This window comes from Tasmannia lanceolata, unplaced genomic scaffold, assembly GCF_043159265.1.
Source record: "Tasmannia lanceolata isolate RefF3 unplaced genomic scaffold, GAP_Taslan_0.1 ptg000015l, whole genome shotgun sequence".
NCBI lineage: Eukaryota > Viridiplantae > Streptophyta > Magnoliopsida > Canellales > Winteraceae > Tasmannia > Tasmannia lanceolata.
The window spans coordinates 32,704,528-32,725,854 of NW_027518692.1; the positions used below are offsets into that span (position 1 = coordinate 32,704,528).

General features: G+C 38.0%; 1 protein-coding gene across 2 annotated transcripts; it reads left to right on the top strand.

The window, feature by feature from the left end:
- Positions 1-6,115: 6,115 nt before the first annotated feature.
- On the top strand, positions 6,116-16,188 carry LOC143846626 (glucose-6-phosphate 1-dehydrogenase, chloroplastic-like). Of its 2 annotated transcripts, none has more exons than XM_077355116.1 (10): positions 6,116-6,406; positions 8,325-8,437; positions 8,554-8,648; positions 10,999-11,113; positions 12,631-12,836; positions 13,003-13,152; positions 13,539-13,659; positions 13,743-13,972; positions 14,582-14,782; positions 15,709-16,188. In XM_077355116.1, exons 1-10 carry the CDS (start codon positions 6,388-6,390, stop codon positions 15,998-16,000), a joined length of 1,542 nt encoding a protein of 513 aa, XP_077211231.1. In that variant the 5' UTR covers positions 6,116-6,387; the 3' UTR covers positions 16,001-16,188. The 2 variants fall into 2 exon arrangements, with proteins under 2 accessions (XP_077211231.1, XP_077211229.1); XM_077355114.1 differs by lacking the exon at positions 6,116-6,406 and adding an exon at positions 8,179-8,218.
- The last annotated feature ends 5,139 nt before the right edge of the window (positions 16,189-21,327 follow it).

The following is a 21,327-nucleotide window of genomic DNA, read 5'->3' on the forward strand; positions in this document are numbered from 1 at the left end:
CTTTGATTAGCTATCAAATGATGGTGACTAACTTTTTGGGAATTGTAACAGCTGATTGGGTATATAGGACAAAGTGAGTTCCTCGTATATGTACAAAACATGGTTATGCTATTTGCACTACCATTATTTAAAAATTGCACAAACTCAGCATGGCTTTTCTTTTTAATGGGCATCCGAGAGCTTTTTCGAAACTGTCATGATCTTTGATAGCTGTTTAAATAATAGAAGACAAGGACCTAAAATTTTGAGTCCAATAATCAGTTGGGAGTCACGATCTGATCTCAAAATCCAAAACAAACAGGGCTTAAAACTTTTCAAATACGCATCGCATCTTCCTCATTCACATTTTACTTGTTGTATATCTCATTCCATTCTCATATCTTTCTATATTCTTATCCTCTTATTTGATCCACCAAAGGGATCCTTTCTATGTATGGTCCATTGATTGGTGGTTCCTCCAACCATCATAAGCAATGCAAATACTACACACCAATGCCATTCTTAGGCACTGCACTCAACACAAAATACTGAGTTTGTTTCTTTTTATGCCAAGTAAGAGGTCGTAGTTTTGGAGCTTGTGGCGGCTATTCTACTGCACAAAATGAAGGTACATAGGTCTACCAATCAGTAACATATGTAATCGAAAAGAATGGGTTAACTGTTCACCCAATTAAAATAGTACGTTATTACGTACCTCTACGTTGAATTATTATATTTCCCCCAAATTCACCGAAAGGTTCAGTCACCTAATCTAAACAATTCATAATCATCTCATAAGGGCCTTAGGAACATAAACTGAAATACATAAACCCGAAAGCTTGTCGAGTTGTTGGTGAGTTCACTCATTTTACTAGCAAGTCGAGTCAACTTGAATGAGCTTTGAGTGTACCCGGTGACTTTGCTGTGACTGAAACGCCAATGGATCCAGATCCAACTCTTTCTGTAGATGATAAAAATGACTTCTCGTGTCCCTTTAAAAACTCGTGTAACTCGATCAAGTTAGCTAGAATCGATCAAGTAACACTTTTAAATAACTCAATCAACCCGAGTTGTTATTGGGTTTGCCTAAATTTTAGCCAGTTCGAGTCAAGTAGGATGAGTTTCGAGTCAACTCGTCTAGTTTTAGTACTATGGTTTTTTCTATCTAATTTCTAGGGTTGTTGACAGGACAAAACTTCTAATTAACTCGACCAACCCGAGTTGTTGACGGGTTTGTTTAAATTTCAGCCAGTTTGAGTCGGGTAGGTCTAGTTTCAAGTCAACTCGTCCAGTGTTAGTACTATTGTTTCTTCAATCCGAGTTGTCTTTTTCTGTGTTTCCATCGAACCCTGTATTAATAGTTTTCAGAACATGTAGAGGCCATTAAATTTCTGTAATCGATACTTTTCTGATGATTTTCATCTTATTAGCTGAAGAAAACCATGAGATTATTTGGTACATATAAAATAGAAAACCATTAGAGTATGGAAAATTCAATACATGCAAATATTATTGCTAACATTGTAAACTTTATTCTCTCACTGCAATATACTGAAAACATCAAATCTAAGCGGTCCAATATGTTCCGATCAGCCGAAAAACATGCGGGCTCGATCATGAAATCACCCCCACGTATGGTTTCGCAGTGTAAACCGCTTTGCCTAATGTTGATCAGGCCATAAGAAGGTCCCAATTGCATACTCCCTCTTCTGATGAAGAGTGCCCTTAAGAAAGAGCCCATATTCTCCAAGGACCATGTCCACCTTCCATTCCTCCATCTGCTCATAGTCTTCCTTCTTGTAACGTGGGTAATGGAGAGGCATTTGGAATCCTGCTATGCAGTTACACTTGTACTTCTCCCTTTGTGACAATCCCTCATCTGGGTCCTTCGAGCTTTCACTGTCCCCTTTTCCATTTCCTTCATCTGGGTACCCTACAATTTGGGTACATATTCGTTTCCCTTCCTTGAGAAGCTTGAAAATATGGGCCTGCATTGAATTGAAAAGATATCTCAAAGCCATTTTTGCAAGGTTGAAGAAGAGGAAGAACAATAATAAAAGTGAGGAGTTGAGGTAGAGAAGCTCAAAACTGATGCATATGAAACTGCTTTTTATTTTTTTAATAAGGAAAAATTGCCGATGGGAGACATCAAAATACGAGAATTGCCAACGGAGGACACACTTTTGAAAAATTGTTAGAGAGGGACGAAATAGGGGTCATCAAGTCTCCAAAAGGGGGTTAATCAAACTCTCAAAAGGGGGTTAGAACCCTCTTTAACAATTTTTCAATTTTTTCCTTTTAATATAGTGAGGAGTGTTTTCATCAAAATACGGTAGTGGTGATATTTTTGTCTTTGTTTGTTCCATATAGTACTAATAAAAGGAATAAGTTATTTGGAGGAATGATAGAGTGAAGGGCGCTGTTGCAAGAGCTTTATCTCATTAAAATTACCAAAATGCCCCTATATCAAAGAAAATGGCCAAAATGCCCTTATCTCATGAAAAATGGCCAAAATACCCTTATCAAGAAAATGACCAAAAATAACTCTACTTAGAGGAAAATACCAAAGTACCCCTGTCCTGTAAAATTATCAAAATAACCATAATCCCAAGGAGGTTTGGGTGAAAAAGATGAGGGTATTTTGGTTATTTTGTACTCCTATCTCATAAAAAAGATATCAAAATATCCCTAATGCCTAGGAGTTATGGTTGAAAAAGATGAGGGTATTGTGGTTATGAGAATAGTGTTCCTGCGCAGCTGCTAAGATAGCTTATCTGAGCAGCTGCTTCAAAAACTCATGTGACCCGCATTTTTTGGGTAATCCAAAGCATTCATTTGAAAGGCCCTTCCATGGATAGGGTGTGTACCAAAAATCAGCCCTATAGGATCATCCTAACCCAATCAAAGGTGGAGGGGAAAATGGACATACACTGTTTCTGACCATTTTTTCCCTCCACAAATGGCAGGGTTAGGATGATCCTAAAGGGCTCATTTTTTGTACACACCCTCTCCATGCAAGGGCCTTCCAAATGAATGCTTTGGATCACCCCCAAAATGTGGGCCCACATGAGTTTTTGAAGCAGCTGCTCAGATAAGCTATCTGAGCAGCTGCGCATGAACACTTTTCTCTTTGGTTATTTTATTTAATATATGGGTATATTGGTAATGCAATCATTTTTGTAAGATATGGCTATTTTGATCATTTTTTGAGATAAAGTATTTTGGTTATTTTTAATGAGGAAGGGGAATTTCGGTCATTTTTCATGATAAGGGTATTTTGGTCATTTTCTATGACATAGCGGTACTTTGGTAATTTTTTTATGAGATGAGTATTTTTTTTGTTTGATGTGAAATGAGAGTGTTCTAGGATTTTTTTATTTTTTTGAATTTTTTAGAAACTCACTTTTTTTATATTTTTCTCAAACTATGAAAACATAAACTTTGTGTAGGGTTTTTTGGTCTTTTTCTATAAAATAGGATTATTTTAGTTATTTTTTCATGAGATAAGGGTATTTTGGTCATTTTCTATGAAATATGACTATTTTGGTCAGTTTTGATGTTGTATTTGATCATTTCTATGAGGTAGGGGTATTTTGGCCATTTCTTATAAGATCATTTCTACTTGGTAGTTTTCTTATGAGATGAGTGTTTTTTTTTTTTATTTCCTATGAAATGCGGCTGTTCTAGGCTTCTTCTTTTTTTTTGGATTTTTTTTAAAAACTCCCCACTTTAGCGTCCATCGCAAAAGGCTTTTCGTGGCTGGTTTGTTGCGAATCAAACCAGCTACCTCTTTAATGGTGACAAAAGTTTTTGTCTCCATTCACGAGGTGGCTGGTTTCACATGCGATAGACCATCGGCGAAAAGCCTTTTGCAATGGAGCTTAGCAAATCCCTACTATGAATACATAAACTTTGTGTAGGGTTTTTTTGTCTCTTTCTATAAAAATAGGGTTATTTTAGTTAATTTTTCATGAGATAAGGGCATTTTGGTCCTTTTCTATGAAATATGACTATTTTGGTCAGTTTTGATGATGTGTATTTGATCATTTCTCTGATATAGGGGTATTTTGGCCATTTCTTATAAGATATAGAGTTTTAGGATTTTCTGTTTCTTTTTTAGGATTTAAAAAAAATTAGCTTATAGTTTTCATCTTTTGTCCCGGGTAACTGAAATTCCATCTTTCATCTAGAATTTTAGTTGCCCTCATTTTCTAGGTTAAAGTAAAAATAAAAAAATAAAAAAAATCATCACCTTTTTTTGTTGTATCCATATCATAGAGTTTTTCCGCATGTTTCCTCTCTCTCTCTCTCTCTCTCTCTCTCTCTCTCTCTCTCTCTCTCTCTCTCTCTCTCTCTCTCTCTCTCTCTCTCTCTCTCTCTCTGTATGAAGTTTGCATTTCTATTTGGGCAAATGAATCTGGAGGAGCTTGTAAAATGAATGACCCGTAAGAGTTTAAGGAGCAAGATGAAAAGTAACTGAGCAAGGGAATTGGGAGACTTAAAAAATTTAAGGGGCAAAATGAAAAGTAACTGAGTAAGGGGATTGGGAAACTTTATATCTTGTCCACACCTCAAGTCCAATATTTTTAAAAAGGTACTAAACCCACTCATATGATGGTCCAAATTGTTCATTTGTCAGGCCACAATGTTAGTAGGCTGTACGCCGTAATTCATGTCCATAGGATGATCTCAACCCTCCGATCTTCAAGGGTAGGATGATCCTAGCCATTTGATTCATAAGGGATAGCCCGTTATCTAAACCTCTATAGGTCGAGGACGACTTAGGATCATCCTATGGAGATGAATTACAGGTGCATCCTATTAGCGTTGTGGCCTGACAAATGAACGATTAGGATCATCTTAAGAAGTGGGCCCATAGTACTTTTTGAAAAATACAAGACTTCATGCACACACAACACAAAGTCCAAGGAATTATTGGGATTTTCAAACCATAAAGCGATCCTTTCGTTGTGCTTGAAATTTCTTATATCACTGGCTTTCTGAGCATGCTATAGATGGGGTAAAATAGTGGGGCCCACCCCTCAAAAATTGAGGTGCAAATAATGGGCCTCTGTATATCAAAATATGAGGTCTAAATTGTGGGCTCTACTTTATGCACGGGTTAGGGGGAGATGGTGGGCCCAAACTATCAAAACATGAAGTGTAAAATGGTGGTCCCACAACATGTTATGCCTTGTCAAATGGTGGGCCCCAACATGCTATGCATGTGATGCAAAATGGTTGGTCCCACCTCATCAAAGCATAATGTTTAAAATGGTGGGCCCCGGCCTATGAATGGGTTTTGGTGGACCTTAATTTTTTACTTAACAACCATTCTCTGCCCCCTAAGAGAGAATTCATGGCTCCATCCCTGCTGACACCCTATTAAACTCTAGGAGCAGGGACCCATATCCTTTAACCAGCTGGAGGAGAGTGAATCACACTTTGAGAACTCTCTCGTCCATTCTGTTCGGTTCTCATTCTGTTGCCTCCATCTGACTTGAGTGTCGAAGGACTTCCAGGAGTTCCAGCTACGGGCGCCCTTAACCTTTTGCCTGTGAGAGCAGGGCACGGGGTTTAGCCGACTTCCTTTCATCCAACTACGCTTTGACGAGACCGAGGGCGGGAGCCTTTGGAGTACAAGAGAGCCGGATTTGAGCAGCAACAGAGGTAATGCTAACTCGGGTTGTGTTAGGGTTGGACTCAATCCAATCCAACCCATCCCGAGTTGCACACCACTACTTTTAATGGAAGTAATTCTGATGTTAGTGATCTTTTATGAAAAATGGTAACACTTTATAGAAGAATCAAATGGAGTGAATGCTTTGAAGCAGCCATTGAGATTGATTCTTACTTGCTTCTCACGTTTCTACTACTAATTATTCCAAATACATAGAAACATACCCTATCATATTATGGTGGTGCCTATCACGATCTGTCCCTCGGTGGGTCCTGGCTTCGATTGCCATCCCTCAAAATTATAATGTGACTGGACAATCCTAACCATCTAATCAATCTGTTTTTGTGTGGGCTAGTTGTTTTTATTTGTTTTTCACAATCCTTGTATGCTACTCTTTTGTAAACAAATGAAACATTCTACTACTTTTTTTTTACTTGAATGCGAGGCAACCCAAGGTATCAAAAGAGCCTCCTGTTGGAATGTTTCCTTTTCGGTGGCCTTTCATGGGGACAAAATCTCTAAGAATAGCAAACCTGTGCCAAGTTCATTATACCATTAGACCATTGGCAAGTTGTTATATAGCTCTGAGTTCATAAGATTCTTGCTAATCCTAACTTAGAATCTTGCTAAGGTTGTAAGAGAAAATAGAAGGCCTTAGTGCAGTTCTTGGGAGAGTTTCAAGGCTCAAGAACACGAATACAAGCCTTGGAAAAGGCTAGGAAAAGAAGATGAACACCATAGTTGCGGGTATGTCATTTCCCTCCATTAACATGTACTGTTTCTTTGTTTTTGAAGTCCAAAGATCCAAAGGGATCCAAACATAAGGATTTGGAATAACACTTGGTTTCAAATAGTAAGATTGTAGGCCTTCAAAACCAAAGGAAATGGAAGAAAAATGATAAAAACCATATTTTTATATAGAACTTGTGGTTTCTAGACAGACGCCATGAAAACTAATTACTGGCTACAATTGGAGACTTTTCTGGCTATCATATAATGACGATCTTTACTAACAGGGGAATTACTTCAAAAAGTTTAAGGGTGATCCCAGGTCGGGTTGGAGATATAAGACTGGTTAGAGAGAGGCGAAAATTTTGAAAATAGAACGGTCATATTTCAGAAACTTTGTTTTGGATGCTGGAAAAGGAGTTGACACTAGAGACCTTAGTGATGGATCTCTCCACAAAGGAATTTTTATTGACTCTGTAGGGCAAAATGCAGAATACGGTGGCAAAATATGAAATGCGGCCAAGGGAAAAGGGAGTTTTTTCAGAGGAGTCCACGATGCCGTGTGAGAGTTTTAAAACTATGGTGTAAATCCTCCCTGTATCCAATACAGTTGATCTGATCCGTCCGCACAATCCATAAAATCCAAGACCTAGACTCTCCAAGAACCCTCAAGGGTTAAGCGAGTAATGAGTGGGATCAATTCAGGGATCCAATGGCCTACCCTGCAGGACTCCTAAACCCCAATTGCAGCCATGCTCTGTAGTCCTACTACAATCACACTTAGGTAAATGGCCCCTATCAGGCCGTTACCCTGAAGATGACCGTCAGATCATCCAAATACCCCAATCCTCCCTCCTTTCCTCATTTACCAAGCTAGTTCCTACGCGGGGTGGACACTTACTACCCCCTGGGCCACCCGAAGGTATACCTTTCAATCTAGCAGCCTGGGCTCGCAAATGAATTTACAAAATCCTTTGAAAAACAACGCATCATTTTCGAAAACCTTTTGATAAACACTTTATCAAAATCATCTTGCTAGACATATTTAAAGGGTCCTCACTGAGACTGAAACTGTGAAGGACTTTTCTCTATATAAGACGGGGGGATTCTTTATTGGGCATCCATATTGACCTCGTGGGTTATCGTATGACCCGGTACTACCTGAAAGTGAGCCCAAGACCTAAACCACTGTTGGTTAGACCAACGCCATAGCACGGCCTAGATACCAATATGACCCCTGAAGTCTAAGGACATATAACGGGTCGTATATGGCCGAATAGCCTTATCCTTATTTTGTAGTGCTCCGTTCTCCTTCTGTTCACTTGCATTCCCTGGAAAGCAAATCCCTAGAAAGCAGCCTCTTTTTTACTTGACAAGACAGGATTCTGGTGTTCACTTGCTTTCCAGTGAAAATAGAATTACACATATGGAATTTCTGCAATAAGTCAAAAAATGACATGGAAAAGCCAATTTTCCACCCTTTAAGGATTTCATTTCCGACAAAAAACACACGGATTTCGTTTCCCTAGGAAACTAGTGCAAAAAGAAGGGCAAGCAATTTCCCTGGAAACCTTTTCCTGCGCAAGTGAACAGACCAGAAACAGTCAAGGGAAACCTTTTCCTGCACAGCTTCCCTGGATTTCTTTTCCTAATGCCACGTCAGATTCTCGAGAAACATTTTCTTTTCCTTTCCCGGGAAAACAAGTGAACAGAGAGCCTGGCTAATTGCATTGTTTCTTTTTCCTTGCTTGATTGTTTCTGCTTTCTTCTTTCCCAAATGGGTTGGCTTTTCTGTCTTGATTGCTATGCTTTGCTGGGTTTTATTCTTAGGTTGAATACTGCACTCTTGTCTTCTTTCCAAATGGGCTTTTTCTTGTTTGATTGCTCTGCTATTGGTGTGTCTGAAATGACGGGAGAACTTCCTGCTCTCAATCAGATAAAACTGAACCTACTATCAGTATCACTGTTGTTGGAGCCTCTGGGGACCTTGCCAAGAGGAAGATCTTTCCTGCACTTTTTGTACTTTTCTATGAAGATCATCTGCCCAAGGTTTGTTTCCTTATTATTTTTGCTTTTTTGTTGATATTTTAGTCTGATGGTATATGAACTGCATGGATTTGGCTTTCACCCTTGTGTTTGATTTATATTTTTTTCTGTTTACACAGCATTTTACAATTTATGGATACGCCCGTAGTAAATTGACTGATGAAGAGCTGAGGAATATGATTAGCAAGACCCTTACTTGCAGAATTGACAAGTGGTATTCTTCTTAAAATAATTCCCCACTATCATTTTCTTATTTCACAGGATCTTTACAGATTTTAATGTTGTGTTTATTTCTCTATTCTTTTCTTTTTATGTTTATGCACGTGAAATGGCTATGGATTTTCTTTCTACTGTTGGAATTCTACCTCATGTTGTTTGTTGGGAGAATACATGTATCTTGTAATCCAATTGTTGTAAATCAAACACTCTGATCTCAAGTAATTGACTATGGAAACCAGTGTTTCAAAATGCGGATGCAGGTACAAATGCGGCCTAAAAAAATCCTAGTCGACTCGGCACAATACGGTCGACTACTCGGTTGACGCGCCTCAGTAGTCGGTTGATGATGCCATAACTCGGGAGGGTCGAAGGAGCTTTTATTGACTTTGTAGGACAAAACACGGAATGCGGCTAAGTTAAAAAGGGAGTTGACTCGGGGAATTTTAAAACTATGCCGCAAACCCATGGAATAAATCCAATGAATTATGTGCCAGAAGTAAAGAGAAATATGGAGCAAAAGAACAAAAGCCACACAATTCCTATACAAGAGATATTCAGGTTCACCGATAATAGGTCTTCATCTATGGACAATCTGGCAAGAAAAAACCCACTATAAAAAAAATGAAAGATACTCTGATGAGACTAGCACTCACCTGCCTACAGCCTTGTGAAACCACACCAAGAACCCTCTTCTTCCTACCTTAAGAAAGCCCCTTTCTTGTTGCTTTATCTTGCAACCTTGGCAAAAACAAAATTTCACAATGACTAGCTCTTAACCTTGAATCTTATCATAGAGGTGCTCTACCAAAGCCGCTTCTTGAAGATGAATGAAGCTTCCCAATTGTGCAGGGAATTTAGGCAACACTATCTCTTGGATTCAACTCAGCCTGACCCAATCTGTACCCTTGATGTGGTTTGCACTACCAATCAGGATTATTGCGTTGGGCCCCCCTTTATCTGAATGCCTTACAAGTTAAAACTACTTCCCACTGAAAGCTCACAAGTGTTTTAGAAATTGGAAGAGATATTTCTATATCTCACTAATTAGATAAACCTAAATCACTATTGAGCAATCTGATATTGACAAATTTAAATTTAGGAAGTCGATTGGGGGCTAAGGTCGTCGTTTGGCACTTATGAGGATAAGTCTTGATCAAATGAACTATGATTTAATCGAATCTGTAAATGATTAAAATTATATTCAATAAAAGACAAACACCTTTGAGTGGAAGTCAATTGACAATTAATCTATGCAGTCAATTAGGCACTATAAACATTGAGAATTTTGATTCAATTGGTTAGCTTCGACACTGTAAACAATGATTGTGCTAAATCAAATAAGAAAAGTGTTTAAAACACTAGTCTTGGTCTCTGTCGTGAAACCCTACTTAGTTATCCACTTGTCTAATTCTTCTCTTACAAAGCACTATTAAGGCTATTAGAACTGTTTGATCCCAAATGACTTTTTTGCATCTTTGCACTATGACACTGGGACTTTATATAGCGGTGTGTTAGCTAGCATGCAACCCAAAGGAATACACAAAGGTCTATGCGTCCGCAGGGAGTAGACTACCAACTATGAGGACCACTGAATCAATTCAATTTGAGGACCCTTGGTGGAGGAATCACCACATAGATTGTGTGCACCTCCTTCTTTGGTCCTTTGATTCCTCAGGTCCACGAACCTTTCTAAATTCAAAAGAGAAATTAAGGATTCATGGCATTGCATAGAGCCTTGAGCATAGTCACTTAGAGTTTGCAAATATATTTTGGCGGGTATAAATCTCCATAAATCTGCCCATTTTTAACCTCCACAGATGGAAGGATTAGGATGATCCTATGAAGCTGATTTTTTGGGCACACCCTATCTATATGAGGGCCTATGAATGCTTTGGATCATCCAAACGATGTGGCCCCCTATGTTTGTGAGCTCTAGCTCATATAAGCTTATATGAGCTCTAGCTCACAAGCAGTTTAGAGAGAGAGAGAGAGAAGGTTTCTTTAAAACCCATAAACTCTCTTTTAAGTTTTCCAAAGTCTGAGTTAAAACTAGGTGAGCAAAACCCAATGCTCATAAAGGAATTGTTTGACAAGAGGGATTTGCTAGGGACCATCGCAGAAGGCATTTCTTGGACGGGCTGTTGCATGAGAGAGCAGCCACATAGGCTCACTTTTTTGTTTTATTCATTTAATTCATCCTACATTGTCCACATGATAATCTCTATCTTCAGAATTCAGTACAATTGTTTTCTTATTTGGATTCCGTTGTTGAATGACATTAACAGGTGATTGGGTTGGTTATACTTATTTATGCTTCTACTATTTTCTTTTGGTCTGGTTTACAGGGGAAATTGCAGTGACAAGAGGGATCAGTTCTTGCAGAGATGCTTCTACCATTCGGGTCAATACAACTCCGAGGAAAATTTCTCTGAGTTAGACATAAAACTGAAAGAAAAGGAGGTAAAGGTCCAAACTGTGCTGTTGTTTTGGAAAACCTGGGCTTCCGTTATCTCTTATGCCACTTCTTCTTTCATGTTTGACACATTATGAACATATGTCGTTGATAATTGTGTTTTGTGTTGGCCCCAATTGGATGGATTGATGATGCAGTGTTGTGATCATAAAAGCAAGGTAAGGAAGCTTGGGAGATACACAGCCAAAGGGCCCGTGTAGAGCTCCACTAAAAACACAAATAATAAAAGGATTTATATATGAGAAAACGGTTTCTACACACAAGTGTAGATAAGTTATCTACACACTAGCTTAAAATACAGAGGGGGCCCACATTGTTTGGGTGATCCAAAGCATTCATTTGATGGGCCCTCACATAGATAGGGTATGCCCAAAAAATCAGCTTCATAGGATCATCGTAACCCTTCGAACCGTGGACCATGGAGGCAAAAAATGGACAGATTTGTGAAGTTTATACACGTCCATTTTAACTCCACAATCATAGGGTTGGGATGATCCTATGGAGCTGATTTTTTGTGGACTCCCTATCTATGTGAGGCCCAATCAAATGAATGGTTTGGATCACCCAAACAATATGCCCTCCACTGTATTTTAAGCTAGTGTGTAGATAACTTATCTACACACTAGCTTAAAATACAGTGGAGGGCATATATCAAAACAACTTACAAGTGACTTGAAGTTCTTTTCTCTTTTTCCTTAGAATCTCACACTTCTTCTCCCTTGAACCTTTACCCTTGAAGCTTTACGCTTTTAGATTATAATCTCCACACAAATGACCTAATACTTACAGGCACAAAATACTAATAAGGTAGCTAAATGCATTAAACACTTTGTTGTAATCTCAATGAGTCCTTTAGTAACTATCCTCTGGAAGAGTTCAAACAGGCCTTCAAGTGGAGGCTTTCAAACATCTGCCCCCTATAATAGGAACATAATTCCTGCAAACACTAAGTGGTCAGCAATAGGAAAATTTGTTGGAGAATCAGAGAAAATTTTAGTTTTAGAAGCTCTCTTACGAAAACAATTCCATTTATCATAATTCCCAACCCTTCACTTTTACCTTTAAATATCATGGTATTCCTCTAGAAGGTGAAATATAGACTTTCTAGGTATGCAAATTTTCTAGAAATAGGATCTTCCCAAAGTTTTCTCACAAACAGTTAGACCCGTATGCCAAATAATGATGAGAACCACAATTTTATTAATATTCATAATTTTGCAAGGGTCATACGAATGGTTATCACTTAATCATGTTGTATAATTATCACATATTAGAATAGCTTCATCAATGTCAAGGAAGAACAATACTTCGACTTACTGTTACTGTTAGAAGATTTAATGTTTAAGCTTCTCACATTTGTATTTGTTTAATTGTGTTTTCTCTATGTCAAACTTCCCTAGTCAGCTTGGTGCAACTGGCTCTTAACTACATTGTGGTTCTTGAAATCCCTTTGTTTTGCCACAATTGCATACGTACTACATTTTGATCTCTATGATTCTTTCAGGTTGGTAGACTCCCGAATAGGTTATTTTTCTTGTCAATTCCTCCGAATATATTTGTAGACGTGGTGAGATGTGTTAGTCGTTGCACTTCATCTGCCACTGGATGGACCAGGGTCATCGTTGAAAAGCCATTTGGTCGTGATTTAGAGTCATCTAGAGAGATGACAAAATCTCTTCAGCAGTATTTAACTGAGGGCCAAATTTTCAGGTATACTTTGTGATACATTGGGAAATTACATATTTCCCCAATCCATGCCACCTTTGTCTGTCTTTTATAAACAGAAAAAAGGGGTAAAAAAGGAAAAAACATTTCATTCTTTTCTTTTGCTCTGGTATACATTATAGGAAATGCTTCACCTTTTATTCTTGTGTAGGATCGATCATTACTTGGGCAAGGAACTTGTTGAGAATCTCTCAGTGCTTCGCTTCTCCAACCTTGTTTTTGAACCACTATGGTCCAGGACGTATATCAGGAATGTTCAATTGATATTCTTAGAAGATTTTGGGACAGAGGGTCGAGGCGGGTTAGTTCAAAAAATTCTCTCATCAGATAATTTAGTTGTGTTTTGGTGAATTACCATCTGAAACAACCATGCTCAAAAAGTTTTAAGCTGTTAGCGTTGGTGTTATTTAATCATTTATACTTCAACACTCCCACTCGCGTGTGGCCCATCTTTTTTCAGTTGGCGGAACACGTGGCACATGTGGCCCCTCTTTTAGGTTGGCCGTACACATGGGTTTTTAATATTAAGGAGTTGTTGGGTTTTGAACCCAGGACCTGCCATGAGGCAATAGCTTTGAATAATACCATGTGAAACAACCAATTACTCCAAAAGCTTAAGCTGTTAGAGTTGGTGTTATTCAATCATTTATACTTCAAGTCTTCAACAAGGTTTCTTCTCATCTACAGATATTTCGATAGCTATGGAATTATCCGAGATATTATGCAGAACCATCTCCTCCAAATGCTGGCCTTATTTGCGATGGAGACGCCTGTCAGTTTGGATGCGGAGGACATTAGGAATGAAAAGGTTCTTTAAATCAAACCCTTACTATAGAAATTCCATGAGTTGATTTTTTATTTATTTTTATATTGAATATGTTATGTTATCAGGTGAAAGTTTTGCGATCGATGAGGCCACTACAGCTTGATGATGTAATAATTGGACAGTATAAGGGCCATATAAAGGGTGGGAAATCTTATCCTGCATATACAGATGACCCAACTGTACCAAAGGATAGTCTTACAGCAACATTTTCCGCGCTTGCTCTTTTCATTGATAATGCACGATGGGATGGGGTGCCCTTCTTAATGAAAGCCGGCAAAGCACTACACACTAGGCGGTATGATTCTATTTATTTAGGCCCTATTCGTTTGAGATTATGACAACCGATTGTGAGCCCCAAACCTATTATTGGGCTCAAAATTAGATTTAAATTTCAGTCCAATAATAGGTTTAGGGCTGGCGATCGGTTGTCATAATCTAAAACAAACAGGGCCTTATCTATGTGAAAAAATCAATTACTCCAAAATCTTAAGCTGTTAGGTTTAATTTTGGGCGAATAATCGGTTGGGCCCTCACCATCGTCACAATCTGAAAAGAACAGGGCCTTAGTGTTGGAATGATTTAACCATTTATACTTCAACACTCACCCTCACGTGTGGTCCCTCTTGTTTTGGGTTGGCCGTAGACGTGTCACATTGGGACCCACTTGTTGGGTTGACCGTACAAGTGGATTTTTAATATCAAGGAGTTGTTGGGTTTAGAACACAAGACCTGCCATGAGGCAATAACTCTAATACCATTTGAAAACAACCAATTACTCGAAACGCTTAAGCTGTTAGAGTTGGTCTTATACAACCAATTTATATTTCAGCAACTTATTTTTCTTAACTCTTTTGGTGACCATGAGCTTAATGAGTGACTAAATGTTGTTGCATTGAGGATTCAGAGCAGAAATTAGAGTTCAGTTTAGGCATGTACCGGGTAACTTGTTCAAGACGAATTTTGGAACGGATTTAGATAAAGCGACAAATGAGCTTGTGATTCGAGTACAACCTGATGAAGCCATATATCTGAAGATCAATAACAAGATTCCTGGACTAGGCATGAGAATAGACCGCAGTAAACTGAATCTACTTTACGCAACAAGGTGAGAAACTATGAGAAACATATGGTTGGTTAGAGATGTTGCTTTGCATTCCCTTCTTGTTACTTGTAGGTTGACCTCTTTATTTCAGCATTATCTTGAATCTTATTTGACAAGAGCATACTTAATGCCTGAAAATGGCAGTATTTATTTGTCCTTATAATTCCCAGATATAGATAGAGACAAAAATAGAAACCAATAGATCTATAAAAAAGGAATGAACTCCTTATTTCTATAAAAAAGAATGGATTTTTTGTAGCATCCTCGTTAATATAAACTATATGTACCATGCTTCAATAGTGTATCATTTTATTAAATGCTAAGCTTAGATTAAAGAAATCTCTTACATCTACATGAATGTTTTCAATAGCTAAGCTGGGAGCAAAAAATTGACTAGGTTGATACACAAACCACTATCCAGTTTAGCTATGGGATCAACCTTGGTAACCTATACTTACAATTAAAGTCAGGAAATGGTATCAGCACAACCAGGTTTTGATATTTGCACTAACCTATTCTGTCTTTTAGTATTTAAAGAACTGTCAAAAGGTTACTACAGTTCCCAAAAATCTCTCACAAGCCACTTGAAAAAAGAAAGGACAAGACAGAACCGGGAAATAACAAAACACGGTTGTGCTGTTATCATTTCTCTTATTTATATAAGGTGATCTTATTTTTTTTGTTTGTTTTTTCTCTTCTTTCTTTCATTCTTGTTTAGACCTCCTCGGTCTTTGCCTTCTTTGAATGAAATCTTTACCGTTCAAAAAAAAAAAAAAAACAACGTACTAGAGTCTGCATTCTAGAACATTTATTCTAGTTCTGTTTACTTTCATCCTTAGAAAACAAAAGAAGAAAGAAATATTACTCAAATCATTCAAAAAAGAAAGAATGAATGAATGTTAATCAACTGTTATTTTTTGTTGTCAAAGGTATTCAAACGCAATACCTGATGCATATGAGAGGCTCCTTCTTGATGCTATAAAAGGAGAGCACCGACTGTTCATTAGAAGCGATGAACTCGATGCAGCATGGGCTCTTTTCACGCCATTGTTAAAAGATTTGGAAGAGAAAAAGACTGTACCGGAGCTGTACCCGTACGGTAGCAGAGGGCCGATCGGAGCTCATTATCTTGCTGCTAAACACAATGTACGTTGGGGGGATCTCAGTGAAGAAAACCCAGAAGTTTCAAGTTATATACCAATACACCGCATGGTTGAGTAAGCTATTTCGACTTCATTGTTGTTATAGATTTGCTTGTAGATTGTGATAGAATTGATTCTCACACACACAACTTCTGTAATTCTTTTATTGCTGCTGTTGTAATTCTTTTCATTGTACTATATATGCATGTACATACGCAAGTCAAAAATGAAATAAAAAAGAGAATTTGCTTGGGCTTTTGGGAAGGCTTTTTGGTATTTCTTGGAAGGGAAATTGAAATTCCAATAGGCAACCCAAGAGGGGGGTGAATTGGATTTCTTTAAAATGCTTATCCTCTTTAAAATCTCTTCACCATAATTACCCTAGTTTTAACTTTTATCAATCAAGATAGTTTGATTAATTAAGCTTAATAGTAATTATGTAAACTTTATTCCTTAGTTGATTTTATAACTTGATTAGAATGATGGGAGGCTTAATTAGCAAGAGATGAATATGCAATTTCAACTTAAGTGCTAATCACTCAATCAAGCAAGGATATGAATATTAAAGCACATACAAGAGAGAGTAAGAGAGATATGTGCCAATCACCAATCAAGAGAAGGAGGTAGAGAGACACGAGGCTTTGACACAAGGGCTTTTATAGTGGTTCGGTCTTAAACCTAAGACCTACTCCACTCTTCTCAAGTTTGCTCTCACTGAGGTATCCACTATCTTCCAAGGAACTTAAACACGGCGTTCATTTCGCCTTGTACAATCCGAGTGTTCAAGCTCCAAGGGTCTTAAATATGGCGCCCTTTGTTGCCAAATACAATGAAGAAAAGAAGGTGTTGTTCACTTTCCTCTAGATAGGCTAATACAAAGTAAAGCTCATAATGCACTCTCAAAGATGATTACAAGTAATGCGTAAACCAATCTCAAATGATTTTCTCAAATCAAGGCACAAGAGGTTGGTGAGAGAAAATTAACTCAAAAATGGTTGCAAGTAGTTTTCTAGGGTTCTTTAGAGTTTGAGCATGTTCATCAAGTCTTTTGGACCCTTTGAATGGGTATATATGAAGTCTCAACTCCATATGACCGTTTCAGGGGCAAAACAGTTATTTTCGGGTCAAACAGTCAACTAGCCGTTGGACCCCTAATGGCTATTTTTTTCTTTAGTCCAGGGGCTTTCTTGGAGTTCCGAGAAAATATCTCGGAATTTCGAGAACAATTCTCGGAATTTCGAAACTGGATTTCCAGCAGGATTTTCCGATTTTGTAAAACTCATACTATCGGAGTTCGACGTTCCTATACTCTACGGATATGAGAAAAATGAGAGCTATCTGTTAAAAATATTTTCAAAAATATTTGAAAATTTTTTAAACAAGTTTTGATAGGATTTAGTTGCTGGTCCAGGTTGTTTCTTCGGAACTCTATTTGTTCAATATTGTGTAAAATGCCATATGGGTCCCAACATGTTGGTACACCACCATGGCCATTCATTTATCCATTTAAGTCCTTAAAGGGTGTGTTAGTCTCTTTGAAAAATATATTTTTAAGGGGTTTTAAGATGTGCCTTGATCAAGAGAAAATGTAAGAGAGATAGGAATACATTTTACCCTTTCTATCACTCTCTTGGACTCTTCTCTTGAGCTGGGATCTTCTATGGATGAGCTTTTATGCTTGACATCTTCAAGTGTTGGTTCAAGCTCCTCTGCAGGTTGGTGATCCACAAGCTTTGGCCTTCATGATCTTCCTTTGCGTGTTCAATGCTTTGAGATGAATGTGTTGAGCTTCTCATTGGTTGATCCTCCAATGATGGCTTGTTCCAAGTATGCTCTAGCTCTTTTGTCCTTTGTTTGGTTCATTTTCAAGCATAGGTCGTCTGTGTGTGTGCTAGCCTGGATTGACCTGTAACTTTCTTGTCTATAGCACAATACTCAAGGCAAACAATTAGTCCATAAAAGACTAATCAATTTGCGTTTGTTAATCATCAAAATAAGGTGATTGAATGGACCCATGGAGAACCCTTGGGCTAACAGAAATGATGTTCACACTCTTTTTTTTCAATAATGTCACTCATTATTTTACAGTTCAATCTATACTGGCTATATATAATGTTAAAACTTGGGTGGCTCCTCTTGATATTTAAAACCTTATAAATGTAAGTTTTTTCTTTAGACCCTTTTGGATTGCAAGAAAAACATTTCTAATGGAATATTTTTTGTTGGGAATTTTTTTTCTTTCCGCGATTTAGAGGGAGATGATATGATTTTGGTTAGTTTAGGTGGACTCTATTTAAAAATTGAAAAGGGCCGGGTGTAAAAAAGTAGGAAAATTTAGAAATATTGATATTCCAAAGTTTTCTAGAAAATTCCTGCAATCCAAACATGGCTAGAATGGGGAAACATAGGTGGCCAACCAAGGCTATTTGAAACCTAACGCAGGAGTGTATAGCGAAAGCTTAAGTATAGGGTAATGATCTTGGGTGGTTAAGAGAAATCTTGGTTTCAAGAAACAAGAAGTGGAAGTTCTTGATTAAAAGAACAAGGATGGGAAATTGGGTAGGTTTTCAATAGGTGAAAGTCATGGTTTTGGATCCCTCGGATGATTAGAGATGGAGGGTTCTCGGATGGACTGAAAATAAACAAGGTAGTTCAAGGGGGTGGTGGATGTGATCTGATGGAAGGGGGGATGGTTTCTAGTGGAAATAGGTTATGGTATAAAGGCTGTTGGGTTGGGATTAAAACAAGGGTGAAGATCTCCTAACTGATAGGATTAAGAGGGGCAGTTTGGGCTAAGAGTTAAGCTAGGTGGTCTAGAAGACTATGCCCTGATGGTCTAGAAGGCTCTATGTCTGATGGCAAAGCAAGTAATAGGATGGTAGTTTTGGGCATGGTTTTAAATTTCGACCGAAATCCGACCGACACCGAAATCACGAAAACCCGAAACGGTATTTTATTTCGGCCAAAATTTCGATTTTTCTGAAGTTTCACCCAAAAACCTGTTTTTTTTTAAAATTAATTTAATATTTCACCGAAATTTCGAACCAAATTGAATATTGAATAAAATATTATTTTCTTTGTTTCGCGGTCAAAAAATTGAAATTTCAGGGATCCGAAACCGAAATTTTAAACCATGGTTTTGGGTAGGAAATACAAGGGAGTGTAATCAATTGAAACAATAATTATGGTTGGGCTATTGTGTGAAACAAACTGGATTTCAGTGATGGTATATGAACAGCTAGAATTTAGGAAGAGCAAAAGGCTGATGGTATGGGTTTTAAACTAACGACAGGGAGAGATTAATGGCTTCTAGCGAGCAGCAGATGGGTCGTTTTTGGGATGGAAACGGGTGACAACACAAGCAGCAAGTGGCTTGTTTTCTTAGATTTTCATTAATCAAAAGCTGTAGAAAAGATTGCAATTTGCCTATATTTATAGGCTTCAATGAATTTTCCTAACCGATTCAAACAAGGAAAACTAAAAAAGAGACTTCCTAAAAACTCTTCACATAGAACTCATCCAATTACTTAAAATTCCTAAAAATTCTCAATCCAACCTATCTTCCTAAATTTTCTAACTCAATCCTTATAAAATTAAAACTCCAAAACATAATTAAAAAACAAACTAAAATATGACTCTTTTACACTTAGTAATCACGTTGATTTAGAGGGCATCTTATATCTTCCGATCTGAGGGATCCGGGCGGTCCGATAAAATCCGGTGCTTTGTGAAGCTATTGTTGGACGTCCATCATTTAAAAACGAATGCACATTGAAAATACGATATTAATTTGTGAAGGTGTGGTGAGCCTATAGACCAAAGAATTTTTAGATAATTTTGTAGCTCTTAGTCAGAAAGTGTTTGATGGACCACGGAGGTTGTAAGTTGAAGCCAACATACTCACCTAAAAAATAGTGGCCTTCGTTTCTGTTTGTATACGAGGATTTTATAATTATGGATTGGAAAATCCTGGAATTTACAAGCTAAAACCTAGAATAAATCCTAAATTGTAGAAGCTAAACCCTAGATTTTACAATCTTGGACTATAAAATCCATGTATCCATATTTGACTTTGAATTTTTTGCATCCAAGAGAATCTCCTCTTCATGTAGTTGCTTAGAATATTCATATCTTCTAATGGATGTTGCTACAAGAAAAAACATGCATGGTTGGATGTTAGAATTGGGCCATGGGTGTGTTTTTTGTATTGAAAACACCTTCATCGGACCATCTAATCGGGCCTCATTTAGGATTCTGCCAAAAAAATCTAAACCATGATAAATTCGCCCCCAGCCAGAACCTATCCGCCCCCTTTTGCCTTGATGTCCGCTCACCTCTCTCTCTCTCTCACACACACACACATCAAAAGAACCTATGAGCGGACGAGTATGGAGCCCAAAAATATCGCCCCACATTGTTTGGGTGATCCAAACCATTCATTTGTCAGGCCCTGACGACATAGATAGGGAGTGCCCTAAAAATCTTCTCCATAGGATGATCCTAACTCTTAGATTTGCGGAGGTTTAAAATTGATTGCACATATAAAAATCTCGATAGACCAGAGGGTTAGGATCGTCCTATGGAGAAGATTATCTGGGCGTGACAAATGAATGGTTTGGATCATCCAAACAATGTGGAGCCCACTATGTTTATTTTTGGGCTGCACATAGACCTGGCAAACGGGCAGGCCGGGCTGGGGTTTGACCCGGCCCGTACGGGTCCGGAACGGTCCAGGTTATTTTGACTTGGAAAATTTTACGGGTCACTAAGCTTGGACCCGCACCCAGCCCGTACGGGCCGGGTCGACCCGTGGGTCACCCGGTTTTTTAATGAATTTTTGTTTTTTTTTCTATTTTTTCAAGATTTTTATAGGTATTTGCTAGCCACCTTCTCCAAAGGCTACTTCTCGCCCATCCTTTGCAATTGTATGCGTTGAGAGATTTGTGTTATTAGATGTGGTGAAAGCTGCACGGAAATACTATTCCTGAAAAGGTGGCTAGCAATAATAAGTACCGAAAGAAACTAGCAATAATAATAGTAAGCATAAGATACTAAAGTTTTGGAGGAAAATTACGGAAAAAATGCCGTAAAGTAGAAAAATTACTGAAAAAGTACTGATAATGGTACCTTTATATGACAATTACAGAAAGACTACAAAGAGGTGTAGAAATATGAGAAAAACTACAAAGAAGAGGTGTAAAAATATGAAAATTACGAAAAAACTACTTTGTTTCACTTCTACGGGCACATGCGTTCAGTAGATGGAAGAAACCACATGCTAGATTTAAGAGTTGGAATCAATCCGTAGCCGATAATTTTTGGAGGAAAGCATAACAAATGAAAGGCTTTTTCTAATAAATATGCATTGTATGGTGCCCATAAGTATGTGTACGTATTTATGGGCTC

Coding starts and splice junctions, on each gene's coding strand:
- LOC143846626 (XM_077355114.1), top strand. CDS start 8,194: ATGCTTTGCTGGGTTTTATTCTTAG. Junction 8,438..8,553: donor ATGAAGATCATCTGCCCAAG/GTTTGTTTCCTT, acceptor CTGTTTACACAG/CATTTTACAATTTATGGATA. Junction 11,114..12,630: donor TAAAACTGAAAGAAAAGGAG/GTAAAGGTCCAA, acceptor TGATTCTTTCAG/GTTGGTAGACTCCCGAATAG.